Source organism: Opisthocomus hoazin, chromosome 4, assembly GCF_030867145.1.
Source record: "Opisthocomus hoazin isolate bOpiHoa1 chromosome 4, bOpiHoa1.hap1, whole genome shotgun sequence".
NCBI lineage: Eukaryota > Metazoa > Chordata > Aves > Opisthocomiformes > Opisthocomidae > Opisthocomus > Opisthocomus hoazin.
In genome coordinates, this window is record NC_134417.1 from 18,305,154 (window position 1) to 18,327,006 (window position 21,853).

At 66.6% G+C, this 21,853-nt stretch overlaps 4 protein-coding genes across 7 annotated transcripts in view; 3 read left to right on the plus strand and 1 right to left on the minus strand.

Annotated features, from left to right (window-relative positions):
* The window catches only part of DIS3L2 (DIS3 like 3'-5' exoribonuclease 2), a 200,706-nt gene extending 200,015 nt beyond the window's left edge, over window positions 1-691 (plus strand). For both annotated transcript variants that reach the window (XM_075418170.1, XM_075418171.1), the window contains one exon: window positions 379-691. In XM_075418170.1, the coding sequence (XP_075274285.1) occupies window positions 379-477 (99 nt within the window). In that variant the 3' untranslated portion in view covers window positions 478-691. The remainder of the gene's footprint in view (window positions 1-378) is intronic.
* A 1,903-nt stretch (window positions 692-2,594) lies between these two features.
* On the plus strand, window positions 2,595-5,544 carry LOC104326466 (intestinal-type alkaline phosphatase-like). The gene is made up of 10 exons (XM_075418172.1): window positions 2,595-3,043; window positions 3,160-3,275; window positions 3,350-3,524; window positions 3,624-3,796; window positions 3,870-4,004; window positions 4,084-4,153; window positions 4,274-4,406; window positions 4,520-4,713; window positions 4,856-4,972; window positions 5,195-5,544. Exons 1-10 carry the CDS (start codon window positions 2,731-2,733, stop codon window positions 5,479-5,481), a joined length of 1,713 nt encoding a protein of 570 aa, XP_075274287.1. The 5' UTR covers window positions 2,595-2,730; the 3' UTR covers window positions 5,482-5,544.
* A 730-nt stretch (window positions 5,545-6,274) lies between these two features.
* LOC104326467 (intestinal-type alkaline phosphatase-like) lies at window positions 6,275-9,455 on the plus strand. Its single transcript, XM_075417352.1, has 11 exons — window positions 6,275-6,344; window positions 6,861-6,977; window positions 7,091-7,206; window positions 7,434-7,608; window positions 7,764-7,936; window positions 8,037-8,171; window positions 8,261-8,333; window positions 8,419-8,551; window positions 8,661-8,854; window positions 8,996-9,106; window positions 9,193-9,455. The coding sequence occupies exons 1-11, from the start codon at window positions 6,275-6,277 to the stop codon at window positions 9,453-9,455; spliced, it is 1,560 nt and encodes a 519-aa protein (XP_075273467.1).
* A 341-nt stretch (window positions 9,456-9,796) lies between these two features.
* On the minus strand, window positions 9,797-20,306 carry ECEL1 (endothelin converting enzyme like 1). 3 transcript variants are annotated; one of them, XM_075417354.1, is made up of 18 exons: window positions 20,190-20,306; window positions 17,712-18,601; window positions 15,751-15,819; window positions 15,480-15,590; window positions 14,842-14,934; window positions 14,466-14,590; window positions 13,829-14,051; window positions 13,578-13,676; window positions 13,398-13,472; window positions 12,865-12,968; window positions 12,587-12,645; window positions 12,387-12,438; window positions 12,202-12,269; window positions 11,982-12,106; window positions 11,667-11,732; window positions 11,369-11,464; window positions 10,744-10,820; window positions 9,797-10,524 (listed from the first exon to the last, which is right to left on the minus strand). In XM_075417354.1, exons 2-18 carry the CDS (start codon window positions 18,453-18,455, stop codon window positions 10,425-10,427), a joined length of 2,286 nt encoding a protein of 761 aa, XP_075273469.1. In that variant the 5' UTR covers window positions 18,456-18,601; window positions 20,190-20,306; the 3' UTR covers window positions 9,797-10,424. The 3 variants fall into 3 exon arrangements, with proteins under 3 accessions (XP_075273469.1, XP_075273468.1, XP_075273470.1); XM_075417353.1 differs by lacking the exon at window positions 20,190-20,306 and adding an exon at window positions 20,008-20,181; XM_075417355.1 differs by lacking the exons at window positions 15,480-15,590; window positions 20,190-20,306 and adding an exon at window positions 20,008-20,181.
* Window positions 20,307-21,853: the final 1,547 nt, after the last annotated feature.

The following is a 21,853-nucleotide window of genomic DNA, read 5'->3' on the forward strand; positions in this document are numbered from 1 at the left end:
TTAGGGGAGGCTGGGACCCAAAGCCAAGGGCACAGCCACCCACGCTCCTTCCCAGACTGTGCAGAGAACAAGGTCAGGGCCTGATCAGGCTGGAGTGCGTTGAGGGTGTTTTGGGAGGGTCATTGAGGTAGGTTTGGGCTCCCTGGCTGGCTTTGCAGCCCAGCGGTGCTGCCCTTGAAGATGTTGCGTCCAGCCCCAGCCCCACGAGCACGCTGGACCCCAGCAGAGCTATCTGAAGGCATCCTGCCCCGTTCCCCATCTTCCAGCGGGTGCCGCAGTGGAGGCAGCAAAAGCCAGCGCATCTCTAAGCAAATCCTGATGTGATGCAAAGCCACTTGTAAAACCCTCTTCTCTCCATCTTTCTCTCCCTTGCTGAAGGTGATCACCATTTTCACGCTGGTGGAGGTCGTGCTGACGTCAGATGGCGTCCCGCTCAAGTACAGCGCCCTGCTCAAGAGACCGAGCTCGGAGAAGTGAGCGCCCCGGGCTGTGCGTGCTCCCCGCTCGTGGGGCTAGCTCACCTCCCGGGCCCTGCAGTGGCACCCGCTGGGGACAGAGGGGACCCAGAAGGAGTTTGGGGATTGGAGTTTTATAACCGATGCCATTTTATTTCTGGTTTGGATTTTAACTCTGGCTGGGAGCAGGGCACGGGGCTTGAGCCTGCCCCAAGCAGAGAATTTCTACTCTCGGATATTTTTAGCTTGGTGCTTTCTTTTTCTTTTTTTTAAGCGGCGGTGTCCATCCCCAGCCCGTGGTGAGGGCTGAGTGGGGACGCGTGTCCCTGGGCGCGGAGAGGGGCTGGCTCCGCCATCGCAGGTGGGATGCAGTGGGATGCGGCCCGGGGGCCGTGCAGGAGGGTTTCTTGCAGGGTTGTGCGTCATATAATAAAAGCTGGGTCAGCAGCCACATGGGGGGCTCGCACAGGTTTAATTTTGTCTCTTCCTTGTTCCCCCAGCCGAGAATCCCAGCAATAACTCATCTGCTGGGCAGCCCCATGCCTTCCCCTGCCTGCCGCTTCCCGGGCGTTGTGAAATCCAAGCGGCCTCGCTGCCTTCCCCAGCCCCGGGCTGTGCTTGGCTGGAGGGCGTGGGGGATAGGGTGGACATGTGCTCCCAGCTTCTGCTCCGGCAGCTAATCCCTCAGTCTGACCTTCACCAGGAGTCACTGGGTGTCTGCTCCAGCCCCTCACACCCTGGCCTCCAGCCTAACCCCGCTCGGGGACCCTGCAGCACCATGTCCTTGTGTCTCCCTACTGCTGAAGAGAGCGTCCAGCCCCTCGCAGACCGGTCAGCCCCTCTGCAGTCTCCAGGCACCTCTACCTGCTCCCCATCACCATGCCCACCACCCATGCCGTGCAGGGTGTCCCTGGGGGCACAGACTGCTCCGGCAGCCTCCACTTCTTCACCCCTGCTGGGATGGGCAGCCGTGAGCTGGTGGAGGGACTGACATCTGGCGAGGAGGAGTGGATCCGTCATGCCAGGCAGGGAGGGGGCCCTGCTTCGCCCTGCCTCATCAGTGGTGCAGACGTGGCCCTGGCACGGACACATCTGCCCTTTGCAGGAGCCAGGAGCTGCCCGGCTCCGGATGGGATCGGGCTCTGGGAAGGGTCAACAGCTCCCCAGGAGCTGGCGAGCCATGGCAGCCATCAGGGTCCCTGCGGTCCCCGGGGCTGAGCTGCTGGCAGCGTCCTTCCGGATGGCCTGGCAGGGATGTCGCCTTTGGATGTGGGAACAGCCTGTTCCTCCCTGGGTCTCCCGCTCCTCACCGGGCGCTGGGGATGCGGGGCTGTTCCCTGCCCGCAGCAGGTACCTGGCTGTGCCCAGCGTGTTGGGCACCTGCTGACAGGCAGCGTGTCACTGCGTCCTCTGGGAGAGGGGACCTGAGGATGCTGACGCCGAAGGCGAAATGTCCTCCCCGTACCCCTCAGCCCGGCGTCCCCCTCCACATGTTTGTCTCGGGGGAAACAAGGCCAATCCAGCCCCGCTGAGCTCAGCTTGTCTGCGAAAACAGCACTTTGCCCCGCGCCCTCCCAGCCGCTCCCCGGGGTCCCGCAGGCAGCCGCCCTGGTGGGAGCTGAGCCCATGGGGTGCCCCGGTCCCCAGGGGCACCCCTCGCTGCTGGGGGGCAGGGATGGCCCCGGGGGGCTGCTGGGAGGGTCCTGGGCAGGGCTGGGAGATAGGCACTGAATGTTATCAGCCGATCGTCTCGCCTGCGGCGGGGCTGAGCCCTCCAGCCAGACAGGGAAGGGCCATAAAGGGCTGTCCCCCCGCCCTGGAAGCGGGCGGCATTCGGGGAGGGAGCCGGGGTGGGCAGCATGGGGCAGCCGCTCTCCCCTGGAACCTGCCTTCTCCTCTGCCTCCTCGCCCGGCTCACCGCAGCAGCCTCAGGTGACAGGGGACGAGTGGGACGGGGGGGTTGGAGCTCTTGGTGGGGGGCACCGGGGCTGATGCCACTTCCCTGGGGGTCTCCGGGGTCCCTGTCGCCTCCTCATGGGACACCAGCGAAGGCACATCCTCCCAGGCACCTCAGGGTGGTTTGAATGGTTTTATCTCAGCCCCCACAAAAGCCCCACCCCTGTCCCCATCCCCCCCAGCCCCGCTGCCCCTCAACCCCCGGCGTTGGCTTCGGATCAAGTGGCTTGATAGCTGCAGGTGCTTGGGCACCTCATCCCGAAGAACTTCTCTGCCAAGCTGTGCCTCAGTTTCCCCCTCTGCGGATGGGCTCTGGGAAATGCTGGGGTTGCCAAAGACCGGGCTGATCCCCAAAGGGCTCCTGGTCCCCCTGAGGCCCCCACGGAGGGGGCTCAGAGCAGCTGAATTCACCTTGGGTGGAGATGCCCACCCTGGTCCCCAGGAGAGGTTGCCCATGGGGACCTTCATGGTGCCCAGTGCCCCCAACAGACCCCTGGCTCTGCTCCCACCTCCAGATGCCGAGAAGACCCCGGGCTATTGGAACGAAGGGGCCAGGAGGAGGCTGGAGTCGGCCCTGGCATTGCAGCCGGTGGCACAGCGAGCCAAAAACATCATCCTCTTCATGGGTGACGGTGAGTCCTCCGGGTCCCAGCCAGGCTCCACAGCTGTGACCGGTGAGAAGATGGGGCTGGTGCAGGGCCTCTCCTCCCCAACCCCTTCCCACCCCGCTGCTCTGCCGTGCCCGCAGGCATGGGACTGTCCACCATGTCGGCGGCTCGGATCTACAAGGGGCAACTGGCCGGCAGCTCTGGTGAGGAGAGCGTCTTGGCCATGGAGACCTTTCCCCATGTGGCCCTGGCCAAGGTGAGTGGGGCAGCGCCGGGGGGGTGGCTCTGCTGCACCTACCCGAAACCCCACCGGCCCATGCTTGCTTCCAGACCTACACCATCGACCGCCAGGTGCCTGACAGTGCTGGCACGGGCACAGCCTACCTCTGTGGGGTGAAGGCCAATGCCAAGACGCTGGGGCTGAGCGGGGCGGCCGTCTATGGCAAATGCCGCACCGCCTTCGGCAACGAGGTGGACTCCGTCCTGCACCGGGCCAGGCTGGCAGGTATGGGGCGGTGGGCAACCACGTTGGAGACCCTTGCATGGCCACCCCATGCCGCGCAGGGCTGGACAGGCTCCCTGTAAACCCTTGCCCGCGCCGCAGGCAAGTCGGTGGGCATCGTGACGACGACGCGGGTGCAGCACGCGTCCCCCGGGGCAGCCTACGCCCACTCGGCCAGCCGGAGCTGGTACGCCGACACCAACATGCCCAAGGAGGCACTGCGGGACGGCTGCAAGGACATCGCCTACCAGCTGGTGCACAACACAGACATCAATGTGAGCTGGGGAGCGGGCGTGGGAGGGACGGGACACCGGGAACGCTGGGAGGGTCTGCTGAGCTCCCCGGCAGGTGATCCTGGGCGGCGGGCGGATGTACATGACCCCCAGGCGGACCCCAGACCCCGAGTACCCAGAGGACCCGGCTCAGAACGGCACCAGGAAGGACGGCCTGGACTTGATTGCTGAATGGCTGAGAGCCAAGCAGGTACCGTGCCGGGACGGAGTGGACGTGATGCCGGGCGAAGGGCACATCCTGTTGGCACTGGCTCTGTTCTCGCTGGCAGGGCGCCCGCTATGTCTGGGACAAGAAGGGCCTGGATGCTATCAAGGACGACTCCGTGAGCCACCTGATGGGTAAGAGCATCGCTGCCTGCACCACCAGCAACGCCTCCTCCTCCTCCCCGCTCCAGGAGTGCTGGCAGGGGCACGAAGCAGCCTTGGCACAGACCCCACACACACACTCTGCTCCTCCAGGCCTCTTTGAGCCCAAGGACATGAAGTACGAGCTGAACCGCAACACCTCCACGGACCCCTCCATCGTGGAGATGACGGAAAAGGCCATTCACATCCTGCGCAGGAACCCCAACGGCTTCTTCCTCTTCGTGGAAGATGAGTAGCCCCAGGCGGGCAGCGTGGCTGGGGCTGGGGTGGGGTGCAGGTCCTGGGGTGGGTGGGCACCCCAGGGGACCAGAGAGAAGGTGATGGCTGCGTTCCCTCTGCAGGTGGCAGGATCGACCACGGCCACCACAGCGGCCGGGCCAAGCAGGCGCTGATGGAGGCCGTCATGCTGGACCGGGCAGTGGCGCGGGCAGGCGAGCTCACCTCCCCCTCCGACACCTTGACCGTGGTGACAGCCGATCACTCCCACGTCTTCACCTTCGGTGGCAACACTCTGCGCGGTGCCTCCATCTTCGGTGGGTCTCGGGGAGGGGCGGCGAGCATCCCCGTCCCCACCTTCCCCTTGTGTTCCCACCAGAGGCTGAGCTGGCCAAGGCAGGGAGCTGGGAAGAGGTACCTGGCTGGGACAGAGGGTCACAGTGTGTTTCCCGGTGCCAGGGCTGGCCCCCAAGAAAGCCAAGGACAAGCGAGCCTACACCAGCATCCTCTATGGCAATGGTCCTGGCTACAGCATCCGTGACGGCAGCCGCCCGGCCGCCAGCCTCCCCGCCGCAGGTCAGAGTCTGCTGGGGATGGGGTGGGGGCGCGGGGTGGTTGGGGGCTGCATCCCACAGACATGGCCCCTGGGGCTGCACGGGCCCTGCTGCCACTGCGTGGCTCAGGAGTCACTTGGGCAGGAATCACCCTGACACCGGGGTGATGGGACCTGCCGCCCATCCCTGCGATGGGTAGGGGAGCCTGCCGCCCCCAGCCCCATTTCTCCTGCCTCCCCTGCAGAGGACAAGGACTACAGGCAGCAGGCAGCCGTGCCCCTGGAGACGGAGACCCACAGCGGGGAGGATGTGGTGGTGCTGGCCCGGGGACCCATGGCCCACCTCTTCCACGGCGTGCAGGAGCAGCACTACATCGCCCACGCCATGGCCTACGCCGCCTGCCTCAAGCCCTACGGCGCCGAGCCTGGGTGCAGGGCAGCCCGCAGGGCCTCCCATGGCACCCAGTGCTCCCCACAGCCCCTGCTCACCCTCCTGGCTCTCTGCGTGGCTGCCCGCATGGTGGGGGACTGAGACCCCCCGGCCAAGCCCCACTTCAGCTCAAGCTGCCCGGCCCCCCCCGAGCCACCCCATCAAGGATCTTGGCAGCTGGGTCCCAACTGTGGCCAGGATGCAATAAAACATGGGTTGTTCGTCTCCATGGATTTGCAGCAGCAGTCACCTCCTCAGACACTTCCCTGTGCCTCAGTTTCCCCAGGTGGTCGTGGCTCCTAGTTCCCCCCCCAACCCAGCACTGGAAGCACTGGGGTGAAGGAGGTGATGAAACGAGGGTGAGGGGAGGCCGTGTCCCACCCAGCTTTGCCAGGCTGGGGCACAGTACACAAGGGCTGGTACCTTCCTGGCAAGGGCTGAGCAAGGAGCAGGGTTTTAGCCCGGACCACTGGATTTACTGCTCAGGCAAGTGCTGGGCAGGGAGCAGGGTTGCTGGATGCACGGGTGACCCCAGGTGCTCCCAATGCCCCTGTTGCCCCAGGTCTGATGCTCAGCGCTGCCTGTGGCATCCCAGGGCATCTCCCCACCTGGCACCGCAGCCGGGGCAGGCAATGACGCCCGCCAGGCACTGCCCATCGCCTCAGCCCCTGCACCTACGCCCCAAGTCCGTCTGTCCGTCCGCCAGCAGCAATAAGGAGGTGCCTGCAGCCCAGCCCCATGGCCTTTGCGCTGGCTGCCCGGCGCAACGCCCAGCGTTACAAACCCGCTGAACCCCTCCACGCACCCCACAAGGGCTGATCCTGGTCCAAAGTCCCTCCCCACATCTGCTAGAGTTGCAGACGCTGCCAGCGGTGCTGGGCTACCAGACCTCACCATGCAGCTCTTGGCACCCCTCATCCTCTGCCTGGGCCTCTGGGCAGGACTCAGCGCTGCTGTCATCCCAGGTGGGGACAAGGATGGGGACAGGGGAGAGAGGCACCCGGCAGGGTGCCAGCCTGCCTGGCCACTGGGAGGGTTTGGGGAGGGGAGCGGGGGCTGCCTGGCTTTGCAAGGGTTAATGGGGGTTACCCCTGCTTTTCTGGGGACCTTGAGCCAGTTTTGCCCTGTGGGGTCAGGTTCCTGCTTGCTTGGGGGCTGGGGGGCTGGGGGAAGAGCCAGTAACCTCCCCCCTCCTTGGATGTGGCCACATCCCACCTGCCACATAGTTCCCCCCATGATGTCCCTTTTTGCTGCCCCCTTCTCAGCCCCGGGACCCCCAAGCTGGGCAGTGGATGCAAGCCCATGTGGCCCTTCCCCACCCTAAACAGCACCCTGACCCGCTCGGTCTGTGTCCGAGAAGGCCCCAGAGTGGGTGTGCCCAGGGAGCGGGCACCCCTGGTTTGCGGGCACTGCTGAGATGCGGGTGCTCCAGGGATGTGGGTGCTGGCAAGATGGGACTGACAGGTGCTGCCGTGTCCCAGTGGAGGAGGAGAATCCATCCTTCTGGAACGAGCAGGCGGCTGCAGCCATTGAGGCCACCTTCAAGATCCAGGCCAGGACAAACCAAGCCAAAAACCTCATCATCTTCCTCGGGGATGGTGAGTCCCGCTGCAGACCCGGCGGGCAGGCTGGCATCACTGCTGCCCTGCGGAGCTGGGTGAGGGAGAGCACCCAGTCCAGGGGGTGACCGGGACCCTATCTCCTCACCCAGGATTTGGGATCCCCACCATCACGGCCACCCGCATCCTAAAGGGGCAGCAGCAGGGGAAGCTGGGCCCCGAGACCCCCCTTGCCGTGGACGCTTTCCCCTATGTGGCTCTCTCCAAGGTCAGTCCCTGCCATGCTGGGCATGGGGCCAGGGTGATGCCCGTGGGGCTGCCGGCACAGAAGCATCCCAGGGATGCACATACGGGGTGCACGGGGTCCCTGCCCATCCCACACTTGTCCTTGGGCAAGCAGATGAGCATGGCAAGGGGTGTGGGGGGAGGGGTGCACCTCACAGGGTGCCTCTGCCAACCGCTCCCTGCTCTGAGCCTGCCCCGTGTCCTCGGCAGACGTACAACGTGGACCGGCAGGTCCCCGACAGCGCGGGGACGGCCACAGCCTACCTCTGCGGGGTGAAGGGCAACTACCAGACGGTGGGGCTGAGCGCGGCCGCCCGCTACTCGCAGTGCAACACCACGAAGGGCAACGAGGTGGTCTCGGTGCTGGAGCGAGCCCGCAAAGCCGGTAATGGGGATCACGGATCTCGGCGGGGCTGGGGAGGGACCCCGCGGGGACAAGGGGCATCAGGCCAGGGGCTGCCCGCCCTGAACATCCCGGGGCTCGATAGCCGGGGAACCCAGGTTGCCCTTTCTGGGGCCTGATGGGTCGGGGGGTGGCAGGGAAAGCGGTGGGCATCGTGACGACGACGCGGGTGCAGCACGCGTCGCCCTCGGGGACCTACGCCCACGTGGTGAATCGCAACTGGTACGCGGATGCTGACATGCCCGAGGACGCCCTCAGCCAGGGCTGCAAGGACATCGCCTGGCAGCTGGTCCACAATGTCGACATCAACGTGAGAACCCCTGCATGGCGGGCCGGGGTGGGGGAGGGGAGCAAGGGCAGACCCCCCCGGGGCACCTCTGCTAGTGCTGCGCCCGTCTCGTCCCCTCCAGGTGATCTTGGGGGGCGGTCGGAAATACATGACCCCCCTGGGGACGCCGGACCCCGAGTATCCCACCTACGAGACAGAGAATGGAGTGCGCAACGACAGCAACAACCTCATCGACATGTGGCTGGAGGCACGGCCGGTGGGTGACCTCGGGGGGACGGTCCTCTGCCCACCGCCCCGGGGCATGGGGCCGGGCACCCCCTAACCCCCCATAGGATTTGCCCGCAGGGTGCTCGCTACGTCTGGAACAGGACGGAGATGCTGGCTGCTGCCGCTGACCCCAGCGTGGATTATCTGATGGGTAACAAACATCCCGCACGCCGGGGCCTGGCAGGCACTGGGATGCGTGCGGGTGCTGAGGCTGTCCCCAACGTGTTCCCTCCCAGGTCTGTTTGAACCCGCAGACATGAAGTACGACCTGCTGCGTAACACCAGCCTGGACCCGTCGCTCACCGAGATGACGGAGGCGGCCATCACCATCCTGAGCAGGAACCCCAACGGCTTCTACCTCTTTGTGGAAGATAAGTCAGGGCCGGTGTCCCCAGGGTGGGCGAGACGGGGGTCCAGGTGGGGGTAGGGGTTGAGGGTGCTGTCGGTGGTCCCCAGCCCACCGCGGGCACCTGTCTGCAGGCGGCAGGATTGACCACGGCCACCACGATGGTGCAGCCCATTACGCGCTGACGGATGCGGTGGCGTTTGACGAGGCCATCGAGCGGGCGGGTGCACTGACAGATGAGGCACAGACCCTCACCGTCGTCACCGCCGACCACTCGCATGTCTTCTCCTTCGGTGGCTACACCCTGCGTGGCACCTCCATCTTCGGTAGGGCTCTGCCCAGCTGCCGAGAGTGGGGCACAGCCCTATGCTGGGCGCTGACAGCTCCGGGGCACCCTGGCTGCGACCGGAGAGGTGATACAAGGGTTTCTTGGCTGATCTCCCCCCCTTCCATTGCCCCCTCCCCAGGTCTGGCCCCAAGCAAAGCTGCTGATGACAAGAACTATACGTCCATCCTCTATGGGAACGGGCCGGGCTACGTGGGCGTCAACCGGACCGACTTGGATGAGGACACAGCCAGTGAGGGCACAGGGACCGTGGCCGGGTGGTGGGACGGGGCTGGGGGCCGTCGCTGACCCCTTCACCCCCTTCTCTCCCCTCCCCAGTGCAGCTCGACTACAAGCAGGAAGCGGCCGTGCCCCTCACCTCGGAGACCCACGGCGGCGAGGACGTGGCCATCCTGGCCAAGGGCCCCATGGCTCAGCTCTTCCACGGGGTGCAGGAGCAGACCTACGTGGCCCACGCCATGGCCTATGCCGCCTGTCTGGAGCCCTACACCGCCTGCCGCCAGCGGGGCAATGCCCCTGGGGTCCACACCACCCCCCTGGCCCTGCTCCTGCCCACCCTTCTCCTGCCCCTCTTCCACTGAGCCCGCGGCCCCAGGGCACCCCACGGGCGCTGTCAGACCCGCGTCCCCCCATCCCCACGGCTGTGGCATCCGCAGGGGGATGGCGGCTTTTTGGAGCATCCCTGGTCTGGATGCAGCTGCCACGGGGCACCGAAGCCCAGGCAGGGGGAGGCCCTAAGCCAGCCGCGCGGGGTGCTCGGCGGGCAATAAACGTGGGGTGCGACGCTGGTGGGACGGGCGTGCTGGCGGCGTGTGGGTTCCCGTGCCGTGCGGGCAGGGCTGGGGGTGCTGCCGGGTGCTGCCTGGTGCTGCCCGTCCACATGCGGCCCCTGGCCTCGGCCCCTTGCACCCGCCCGGCATATCCAGTGCTTTATTGACCAGAAACAGCAGCGAAAAATACAGCGGGCGTCCGTGTCCCCGCGCTCCCGGGGCAGGCTGGCATCGCCCGGCGCCGAGCCCTGCCGGCTGTGCCCACCCGCTGGCAGGGCTGATGGGGGGATGGGATGGGGCTGGTACGGGGGGTGCCGGGGAGGGCACTGGGCATGGGGTCTTTTGGCATGGGGCAGCCCCACGGCGTCTCTGATTCACTCTCCCTGCCCTGAACGGCTCCGGGCTGGGTGAAGGGTCTGGGGTGAGGGGACAGAAGAGGGGGTACACGGGTGCTTGGGGGTTTCCTGCATGGCCTAATTCCTCCATGGGGACTCCGAGCCCCCCCACTTCACAGGGCAGGGGGTAGGAAGGGGACGGGCAGGAGGCAGCTGCCTCTGGGAAGGAGCTCATGCCCACCCCAAGGGTCTCCCCGCCTCCTCCACCCCTCCGGCGGGTGCCTGTCCTGGGGGGTGACCCCCAGTGTCACCCGGGGGTGCCCCCTTTGCCTGGAGAGCAGGAGGGGGAGATGGGTGGAGCTGAGGAGTGGGCACAGGGTGGCACACGGGCACACAGGCAGGGATGGGGACCGGGGGGGTGCCAGCCTGCCAGGGTGGGTTGGCCTCACCACACTGAGCACTTGTGTGCCGGGTTCATGGGCGAGTTCTTGGGGCAGTGGAAAACCCGTCCGAACTCCTCGAACTGCGAGACGCTGCCCAGGACCCTGCCAGGAGAGGGGGGCAGCTCAGAGCCAGGCACCCCCTGCTCCCCCCACCACCACTGCCACACACCCCTCTCGGGGCAGCACCCCATCCCCTGCCCGAGGGATGCGCACCCTGAGCCAGCTGCTGCCATGCTGATGCCCACCATGCTTTGCACAGCACCACCAGACCTGGGTAGGCTGGCACCCCCAATGCCCCCCAATTTCGGGGCTGGCTGGTACCTGTAGTGCTCCGGGGCGTGCTTGTCAGTCAGCACCTGCAGGTAGATGGACTGGGATCGCCGCTTGATGCACCAGTTCTGCAGGGCGGAAAGTTTCCCGTGGGTGAGCCAAATGGGGCACCCCGGGTCCCAGCACCCACAGGGACTCGTGGGGTCCTGGCACCCACCACTGGCTGCTGGGGGACTAGGGCAGTGATGCCCTGGTTGTGCTTGTTATTGTAGGGTCTCCCAGGAGTCGGTGTATGGGGTATAGGTGGGTTGGGAGAGCGTGGGGTCATGTTTGTTATTGTAGGGTCTCCTGGGCTTGTGAGCTGCCTGGCTGTAGGGTTTTCTGGAAGTTTGGAGTCATGTGCATTTGTTACTGTGGGGTCTCTGGAGGTGATGGGGTGGGGGGCACATGTTTGTTATTGTGGGGTCCCAGGAGCAGCGGGGCAGTGCGGGGTGCTCCTTGCAGGGCTGAGCCCCATACCCTAAGCCCAGGAGCTGCTGATGGAGCCAAGCCCGGCTCCTGGCCGTGGGCCCTGAGTCCCCCAGGACTCTCGCGCCACCCCTCGAGGCCAGTGGCCCCACATGGGATGACCCGCTCATCCCAGTGCGTGCCACATGTGGGGAGGGCAGGGGCTCACCTGGGCGAAGGCGATGAAGAAGAGCTGGTCGTGGGTGTATTTCAGGTGGTGCAAGGGGTGCTCGGGGCCGTGCTCCCGCACCCACTTCTGGTAAGCCTGGCGAACAAGCGGTGCCCTCAGCACGACCTGGGCGCCCACCGAACCCACCCCCAGAGCCCCCCAGCAGGATCAGGCCCACTCCCTGCTGCAAGGAGCAAGGTGGGTCCAGGGGTCCAACTGCCTGCATGGTGGGGATGGCATCAGCAGCTGCCCCATGGCCCTGCCGAGGCTGTGACACCCCAGGGTGGGGGACACTTACATAGTAGGCGAGCTTGAGCCCCCCCATGTCAGCGATGTTCTCCCCCAGCGTGTGTTTGCCATTCACCTGCCGAGAGATACGGAGTGAGTGGAGATGGACCCCTGAGGCAGGCACCCCCCCATCCCTACCCTGCCACTGAAGCCGTGCCTCAGTTTCCCCCACCCAGTGCCCTGAGGAATTGCCCAGCTGAGGTGTGATGAGCTGTCGGGTCTCAGGGCCGGGCAGGGCAGAGCCGCAGCAGCGGAGCAGCGGGGACCTCCCCACGGGGCCGTGAGTGCCAGGCCATTGCCCGGCGGGCGAGAGGGGTGGTCTCACCCGCTGGTTGTAGACGGTGAAGTTGTCGTAGAGGTTGACAATACACTGCGCCTTCTTCAGGAACTTGCTGTAGGACCGCTCCGTCCACCAGTGCACCAGGTTCCCGTGCCGGTCGTACTGTCCCCCTGCAGAAGCAACCGCCATCGGTGGTCCCGAGAGACCAGGGCGTCCTGCCTGCTGCCCCCAGCCCACCCCAGGCACGGGCTCGGGGGTTGCTCACCCCAGTCGTCGTAGCCGTGGGTCAGCTCGTGCCCGATGATGGTGCCGATCCCGCCATAGTTCAGAGACCTGTTGTGGGGGGAGCAGAGGCGAGAGGGCAGAGGGCGGGGATGGCGGTGACCCCAGGATCTGGCACCCCCACCCCTGCCCTGGCAGCCCCCACCCATGCCCCAGCCCCACACTCACTGCGGGAACTCGGGGTCGTAGAGGGTGGGCTGCAGGATGCCGGCAGGGAACACTGGGGACACAGGAGAGCATTGCAGCTGGGGGAGGGGACACCCTGCCCCGTACCCACCCACAGCACCACCGGGCACCCAGGGACCCTGCGCCGTGCCCCCCCCCAGGCCCTCCCACTCCCCCACCCCGGGGGGTGGGCGATGCCTCACCCATCTGGTTCTTGTTGGGCAGGTAGTAGGCGTTCAGCGCTTGGGGAGGCAGCAGCCACCTGCAAGGAGAGACAGCGGTGCCAGGCTTCCGGGGGCACCGGGGGGGGGGCATCAAAAAGCCACCACCTTGCACAGTTCTGGGGACAGGGGGACATTCCTGTCTTGCCCGGTGCCCTCCTGCCTACACCCTATAGGGGGCAACCAGGCATGGGGACAGGGGCATTGATGGGGCCGTGCTGTGCCCCCCATGCCCCCTCCCCAGGCAAGGGGATACCCACGCGGACTTGTCCACCTCCTGCCGGATCTTCTTCACCGAGAGCCTGATGCTGAAGGCAATGCTGTTGAGAATGTTCTTGAAGTAGGTCTTCTCATCCACCTCGAACTGTGTGGGCACGGCCACATCAGGGGGGATGCCATCCCCTAATGCCAGCCCCAAGAGTGTGGGGAGCAGGGCTGGGGTGTCGTCCCACCCCCGTGAGCCTTGGGGACAGAGGGTGTGGGGTTGTGGCTGTGGACTGGATGTGGCATGAGCGTGTTGTCCTGTCCCACGCTGCATGCCCAAGTGGGCAGCTGCCTGTCCATCATCTCTGTGGGGTTCCTGGGCCATGCTGGCAGCCCCAGCCCTTGCTGAGGATGGAGCTGAGCTCTGGGGAGTGCGATGTGCGGAAGGAGACACCATCCCAGACCTCAGGGACAGCATGGCACTGCCCATCTCCCCATCCTGGTCTCCACAGACCCTCAGGCAGATTTGGGGACCATCTCCCCCCCTCCACATGCCCACACTCCCAAGTGGACCTGGGCCACCCCTTGCCTCATACTCCTTGTCGATGGCCTCTGGCTTCAGCAGGAAATCGGGGTACCCGATCATCACCATCATGTACCGGAGCTGCGGGCAAAGTGGGTGGGTGTCAGTGGTGGGGTCAGGCCCCCATCCTGCATGCCCCCGGGCCATGGTGGGGGCAAGGACAGGGGTCCATGCTGCAGGTGCTACCTTGGCCCTGGCCGCTCTCCGTGTCTCCTCATCCATCCAGTCCAGCTCATCCAGGCGCTGGTCCAGGATGTATTTGATGTCCTCCACCAGCTGCTGCACCTATGGTGGGTCACCACAGGCTCTGGCACTGCATCCTCGCCACCTGTCACCCTGCCAGACAGCCCTCAGTGGGGTGCTGGGTGGCAGTATGCACCTTGGCAAGGTGACGGAAGGGATGCGGTGGCTTTGTGCCCACAGACAGCATCACCTACCTTGGCTTTGCTGGCAGAGGAGAAGTGCTCCTCAACAAAGAGAGCACCCAGGGCCATGCCAAAGTGCTTGTTGGCCTGGCTCAAACAGATCTTGCCCAGCTCGAGCTGCTTCTCGTTGCCCTCCATCTCCTTGGAGAGCTCGTGGATGGCATCGCGGAAGGGGGTGGAGAGGTGCTCGCTCAGCACCACCACAATGCGCCACAGCATGTAGTTGTGGAGGATCCTGGCGATGGGGTGGCAAGATCAGGCACCCCCCTGCTGGGCAAGTCCCCAAGGCACACAGGCAGGATGGGGTGTGTGTGCCAGGGTGGGGACACCCCTGCTCGGGGACCAGGCTGGACATGGGGGTGGCATGGGGACGGGCTGGCACCCTGTTCCTCCCTGCTGTGTGATGAGTCTGGTGGCCTCTAGCATCGAAGGGCTCAGCGGGTGGCTGGGCATGGCCGGGGTGCTGTGGGGCTCACAACAGTACCTTCTACCAGGAGCTTTCCTGGGGTCTCCGTAACCAGTGTGGCCTCCCCAGGATGGGGGTGATGAGGGGAGGACCCGTCATAGCCAACCTGTGCCCACCCCCATTGCCAACCCCCTGCCGGGCTGGGGAAGGAGCTGGGGCACAGGGGGTGCCAGCCCCCCTCACCTGCTTGGCGTCACGCGGATGAGGTCGGACACCTTATGCATGTAGTCGGTGGCCAGCAGCACCACCTCCTCCTCCTCCGAGAAGTTGTCGTGGAAGATGCGGTCCAGCAAGCGCTTCCACTTGAGCTGCCAGGGCGGGCCTCGTTGGTGGGGGGCACAGAGACCCCTCTCCATGCCACCGTGGAGGGAACCCCCTCCAGGCTTTCCAGCGTCCCACCACCCTTTCCCACCCAGAAAAGTGCAGGGTGGATTCAACATCCTCAAGTGGACTTACCTGGGGGGGCAGCAAGGGCATGGAGCAGGGGGACAAGGACTAGTGTGGGGCACAGGGCAGATGGGGGACGTGGGGTGGCAGGCTGGGCACGGGGGATGCTCACCGTGGGGGTGATGCGCTGCAGCTCGCCCAGGGTCACTTTGTGGTACATGCTGCTGACGTCCCTCCGCATGTCATCGTACTCGGACACTGTGATCTGCATGGGGTGTGCAGGGCTGTCACCACCCCGCTGCCAGCTTTGGGGGTGGCACAGGGATGGGGCAAGAGGGGATACTGACCCACATCCCTTCCAGCCTCTTGCCCTGGGAACCCTCTGCTGCCAGTGGGGCCCTGAAGGATGGTCATGGGGTCCCCAAGGAGTTAAGAGTACCCGAGGGCTGGACACAGGGGTTCCCGAGGGCTGAGACTGGGGTGCCCAAGAGCTGGGCATGGAGTCATCAAGGCCCTGGAGTGGGTTCACAAGGATTGGACATGGCGATCTCCAAGGGCCGGAATGGTTGTCCCAAGATCTGGGACGGGGGGGTTCTCAAGATGTTGGAGCTGGGGTCCCTGAGGACCTGCCACAGGGTCTTCAAGGGGCTGGGACCCCAAGGGCCAGGCATGAAGGTTCCCAAGGGCTGGGAGTGGAGGATTGCGTGGGGTCCCTTAGGACCAGGCATGGACGTCCTCAAAGATCTGTGACTGGGGTGCCCAAGGGCTGGGCAGGGGCACCCCAAAGCCCAGGGCGGGCATCCCCCTCACATTGGCAAGGTGCTGCTCCAGCTGCAGGATTTCCTGGGCCTTCTGCTCCACGTGCTCGGCCCCCAGGAGGGTGAGCAGCCGCTCCATGAACACCCTGTATGCGGCCAGGATCTGTGTCGAGGGAAGGGATGCTGAGTGCCACCCTGCACCGCCCCGCAGGCACCCTGACCCCAGCCCTGCAGACAGCAGGGTGCCCTCCATCTGCCTCCCCTGCCGGGTGCTGGTCCCCCTCCTCATGTCCCCATGGCGTCAGTGTGACCACTCCCCTCACCTTCTCGCTCTCCTCGTCCTGCCCCAGGTAGAGGGTCCGTTCTGGCAGCGTCAGCCCATCCTGGTCGATCTGGGGGAAGACAGGGGCAGTGGGTGAGCGGGGGGTGGGGTGGGGGGGGTGGGGGGGCTGTGCTGGTCAAGGCACCCCTCAGCTTCCCCCATGCTGCAGGGAGCCGTGGGCTGGCAGCGTGGTGGGTCAGCCCCTGGCAGGGGCAGGTCCCATGCCTCAGTTTCCCTCCTGCTAGAGGGTGCTGGAGCTGCAGCGAGCGACGTACAATGGGCTGGGGGTGCTGGGCAGAGGGCAGGCCCCTGCTCCGTGGCCTGATTCATGCCTGGCACACAGACTGCCCTGTAGCCTGCCCTGTGCTGGCACCATCTCTGCCCCATGCCTGCCCCGTGGTGGCCCCACACCTGCCCCATGGGGAGCCGCAGGGATGAGCCATGCTGCACGGACACCCCGCCTTCACACACACATGCACACACGCATCCCTGCTGTCCTGTAGGCACAGTCTCTAACACACACACACACACAGCTGAACACGCTTGCACACGTGTGTATACACACCCACACACCTGTAACTTGCCCCTCATGCCACGCACCTGCGCATGCTCACCCCGCCTCGCACCCCTACACATGCACCATCTGATTTACCCCCTCTCCATGCACACACCCCCCCCCCTTTTCTCTCCGGCTCACCCCCACTCCGTGTCCCACCCCCCCCAGCCCCCCCCCCCCCCCCCACGCGCACAGCCGCAGCGCTGCCCACCCACAGGCACCCCCAGCCTTTCTCCACCCTCCCGCCTCATCACACCTCCCCACACTTTGGTTTCCCACAAAGGCACTGCCACACCTGCAGCCCTCACCCCCCCACACTCCTCACCCCCCCATCCCACTCACACCCACCGCACACCCGCTCTCACACCCCCCTCCCATCACCCCCCTCCCCACACACGCAGCCGGCCGAGCCCTGACACCCCCCGGCCGTCGCACCCCTCTCCCCCCCGTCACCCCCCCGCACCCACGCACCCTTCCCTGTGACACACGCTCCCTCTAGCGTACACACGGCCGCCCGCACGGCCCCGCTCCTCCCGGGCCCCGCACGCCCGCGCCCAGACCCCCGGCCTCCCCAGCTCACAGGGAACCCAGGGGCTCACCCCCACCCCTCTGTCCCCCGCCATCCCCGACACCTCGTCCCCACCGTGCCGTCACCCACCATGCCCCTGCTGCACCCGCGCACCCCTGTCCCCTCCGCGCCCACCCCCGTGTCCCCACCATGCCACTGCTCTGCCTGCTCTGCTGTGCCATCCACCACGTCCCCTCCATGCCCATCACCGTGCCCACCATGGCGTCCCCGCCGTGCCATTGCTGTGCCCACCACCACACTCCCACACCCACCATGGGTGCCTGAGGCTTGGCCACCCCGACAAAGCCCACCCAGTGGCACCACAGGGTGAGTGACACAGGCTGGCAGGGGTGGGGAAGGCTGACAAAGCCATGGGCAAAGGCCCTGGCACCCTGGCCCAGTGCCGTGGGGCCGGCGGGCAGCCCTTGTCACCTCCTAGGGTTTGTCACCTCCTAGGGTTTGTCACCTGGGTACAGGTGGCAGCCAGGATGCCGAGGCAAAGGACCTGGCCGCTGGCACTCTGGAGACCCTGGAGCTCTGCTGGGCTGTCCCCAGGACTCAGGTGGGCATCACTGCCTCGCTCTGTACATCCCCCCCACCCATGTCCCCAACCCTGTCCTGGAGGTGCCACCCTCACCCCAGGCCAGCCTGAAACAGCGGGTCCCACGGTGGGGAGCAGGCAGTCCCCAGGCACAGAGGACCACCTGCTGCAGCCAAGCCCAGACACCAGGCAGGCGCCTGGTGCCACCGCAACGAGGACAGTGGCACCAGGCGGGTGTCACTGGGGCGGGCGGTGTGGCCTGGGTGGGGGGCAGCCCCGGGGGCAAGGTGCCCTCACCCGGATGACGTAGCGGGAGGTGTTCCTCTCGTCCAGGCTGACGGTGAGGGAGAAGAGCACTGCAGCGCTGTAGACCCCCTGCGTCTTGTAGAGCAGCTCGTTGAGGTCCCCGCGGCCCGGGGCGGCATCCCAGCCGCCGCACTCCCCGATCACCTCCAGCATGGGCCGCGGGCCCAGCCGGTCGATCTCAGCCCGGTCCAAGCACGAGCGGAAAAACTCCTTGACCTTCCTCTCGGCCGAGGCGGGGGCTCGGCGCCGCACGGGGCTGCTCAGCAGCGCCCGCAGCTTGGCCTCGTTCTGTTCGGCGATGGCCCCGATGGTGCCGTAGACCAGCTTGTCCTCGGGAATGCCGTGCCGCCGGAGCCACCCGCCGCAGGCGAAGGAGTAGAAGTCCTGGCAGGGGTCGATGGTGGCATCCATGTTGGCGCTGAGGAAGCGAGATGCCCGTAGGAAGGCCTTCTTCTCCTGGCACCCCTCCAGGCAGTAGCTGTCCCCTTCAGCCGCCAGGTACTTGAGGACCAACATACACGTCAAGATGACGCAGAGCCCCGCGGCGAAGACCAGCCCCGAGAGCAGGCAGACCTCCCGGCGGCTCCAGCGCGGCAGCCCCCCGCGGCGCTTCTTGGCCCCGGCGCCCAGCTGGAGGGCGAAGCCGTTGGGCAGCGTGCCGCTCTGGTACTTGCTCACGTATTTCACCTCCTGAAACTCGTCATAGTGGGCCGTCAACGAGTAGGTCTTCTCCATGGCTGGGGACGGGGCTCCCCGCAGGCAGTGCAGGTCTGGGGGGCTCAGGGCAGATGGGGGGCAGGCTGGGGCACCCCGTGGTTCATGCTGGAGCTGTGCCCGTCACGAGGAGGTGGTGGAGGGTGCCCAGGTGAGTCAGGAAGCTCCTGGAAAAGGCAGAGGAGGTGGTTGAAGGGGGTTTGGGGAGGAGCAAGGAGGGGAGGAGTTGCTTCTTGCTTTCATCGCCGCCTGCGTCACCATCCCTGCCTGTGTGCCCCACTGGTGACACTGGGACTGGTCCCAGTGGCAGGAGCTTAATGGCAGCTCTACCCCTTGGCTGTCCCCTCTACCAGCCCCTCTGGTGACAGGAGAGGGCTCTTCCTGCACCGTCCCAGGCGCATTTCAGCCCCTGGCACAGCTCCACACACCCCTACACTCCCACCCAGCGACAGCACCCATGGCGGGTGGATGTCCAGGGTGGTCCAGCGAGCTCCTCCTCACACTGCACTGTGGGAGCCCTTCCCAGCTTGGGGTGGGGTGGGGGGGCACAGGGCTTGCCGGTCCATCTGGGCAGGGGTACGGAGGGGGGAGAGCAGCGTGGGGGCTTTGGGCCGATTTGTGGGGGAAGGCGTTGGGTTGGGGTGGTGCGAGTTGGGTCGGGTTGCGTGGCCCTGCGTCGGGCTGCATCGCGCTGCGCCGTGGCGTGTGGCGTTGGGTTGGGTTGGGCCGCGACGCGCCGTGTTGCATTGCTTTGTGTCAAATTGTGGTGCGGCGCGTGACGTGTGCACAAAGTTCATTCCAGTCTGGGGGGGGGGACACACATCCTGGACCCTGTGGATATCTCACAGCTTTCCTGCCCCCCTCCATCCACCCAGCCCCTCTCTGCTGGCTGGCGGCCGATGGGCAGGGGTGCCGTGCCGAGGAGGAGGGGGTCTGCCCATGGGGAAAGGAAGGGGGGGGGTGCATAGACGGGGTGGGGTAGGGTGGGTTGGGGGGGGCGCTTTCAAAGGCGACCCCAAGCCTGGCTCCGTGCACAACGGCGTCCGGATTTGCAGGTGGAGAAGGACAGGCTGGGGACAAAGCACCTCTCGGGAGGCGGCCGGTATCCCCGCAGCGGCCTCCCCGACCGCCCCCAAACCCCCGACCCCCCGCTCCTTCCGCAACTTGGGCAAAGTTGTGCCCCGGCGCGGCAGCCCGGCGGTGCCCGTGCCAGGGAGCTGCCGCCGCCGGAAAGTTTGCGGGGCCGACGGCGGGCACGGGGGGGCTCGGGAGGGTCCGGGGGGTACCCAGGATGCTCGGGGGATGCCGCCCGGAATGCTGCCCGGGATGCTCGGGGGTTCCCGGGGGACGCTGCCCGGGATTCACGGAGGATGCTGCCCGGGATGCTCGGGAGCTGCTCGGGAGGTGCTCGCCGGGAGGATGCCTGTGGTGCTCGGGGGATGTTCGAGGGCTGCTCGAGGGATGCTCGGGAAGCGCTCCCCGGGATGATAACCCGGGATATTCGGGGCACGGTCGCGGGGTGCCCGCCAGTAGGGTCGGAGAGCGCTGCCCGGGCTGCTCGGGGGGTGCTCACCGGGCTGCTCGCCGAGGTGCTCGGGGGATGCTGCGGGAATATCCGCCGGGAGGCTGCCCGGGATGTCCGCGGGTGCTCGGGGGGGCCGCTCGCCGTCTGCTCACCGACGCTCTCGGGGGATGCTGCCCGGGATGCTGGGGGATGCTGCCTTGGTGCTCGGGGGGGTGCTCGGGGGTGCTCACCGGCTTGCTCGGGGGGTGTCAGCAGGCTGCCCGAGGCTGCTGGAGGGCCGGCCCGGCGTTGCCCGTCCCGCTCCGCGCCCCGCGTCCCGCTCCGCGCCCCGCACACCGGCTGGCGGAGCGGCGGGGCCGGAGGGAGGCAGCGGGGCGGGGAGGGGGTGGCGTCTCCAGCCCGGCTCTCCCGCAGGCCAGGCTCCATTAACGAGATTATTATGCAAATGCAACAGCCCTGTGCCACCCGCCAGCCTTACCTCATCCCCGCCGGCGGGGAGGTAGGGCAACGGGGGGGGATGTCCCCGGGCCCCCCACCCCGGGGGGACCGGCACAAGGCTCGCAGTGGCCGCTCCGCCTGGCTTCCCCCCGTCCGGGGACCCTGCTGCCACCCCCCCGGCAGCCTGGTACCCAGGAGGGGCACGGGTGGGCACGGCCGGTGACCTGTGCCAGGCACATCCCGCCGTGCCCGGGCACCCTGGGGGGCCCGTCCCGTCCTGCCAGGGTGGGTGCAAGGGAAGAAGGGCCGTGGGTGGGCGGGAGACGGAGCCCGGGAGGCTCTGGGTGAGAGGGTGGGCACGGGGGTGGCACAAGGGGTGGCACGGGGGGGTGGGGGGGGGGGGGGTGTGTGTGCCATGCACTCACACACAAATGCACACACGCGAAGGTCCGGGAATATTAAACTGCATTGCAGATAAATCCCCAACATAAATATCGCGAGCCGCTCTGCCACGGGGGGGCCCAGCAAGGAGATTTACGGCCCAGCAATTCCCACCCCCAGTGGCAGCCCCCCGCCCGCGGCCGCGTACCCCGGCTCTGCGCGGCTGTCCTGCCTGCCATGCTGAGGGTACCCTGCCACCCTCACCCCCCCACCCCACACCTGGGTGCTGGGAGGGGGCCCTGGGTCTGCCTGGGTGCTGAGGTGGGAGCCCCAGGCAGCGCATTCTGGGTGCTGTGCCACAGGCAGCACGGGGACCCCGCTTGGCATGGGACGGGTGGCTCAGCTGACATGGGACGCGCTGTCTTGTCCAGGGGCACCGTGGGCTGTCCCCAGGCACAGGAACAGTGCCTGGGGCAGCTGAGGCTGCACTCTCCTATGCTGGGGTGCCAGGGTGCTGGGCCCGGCCCAGCAAGGTGCCTGCTGCAGCACCAAGACGCCCAACGGCACACGCACAGGTACTGGCACACCTGCACATCGCGTGTATACCCGTGTCACTATGGACACGCATGCTGTGCCCCCACACACACACTCAGACAGGCACTGCCATCCAGCTCCTGTTATGGGCACACATACCCTGGCACATTCCACATACCCTGGCACACTCCACATACCCTGGCACACTCACACACACACATGCACTCAGGTGTTGTGACAATGCTTCCCTGGGGCACACTCCAGGGCAGAGGGGGTCTGTGAATCCCACCAGAGAGACACCCCCGGCTTGGGCATCCCAACCAGCCAGGCACCTGCAGCCCCAGTGGGGTGCAAGGGCAGCCAGACGCAGGATGCTTCGCGGGTGGACATGGGGTGCCCAACCCTGCTGCTCACCCAGGGGGACTGGCTGGTGGGTGGGGACACGGCTCTGGGTGCCACACACTGGCCTCCCCACACCTGCGCTTATCCAGCCCTGAGACCCGCTTGGCACCTTGGTGGGAGCACGATGCATGCACATGGG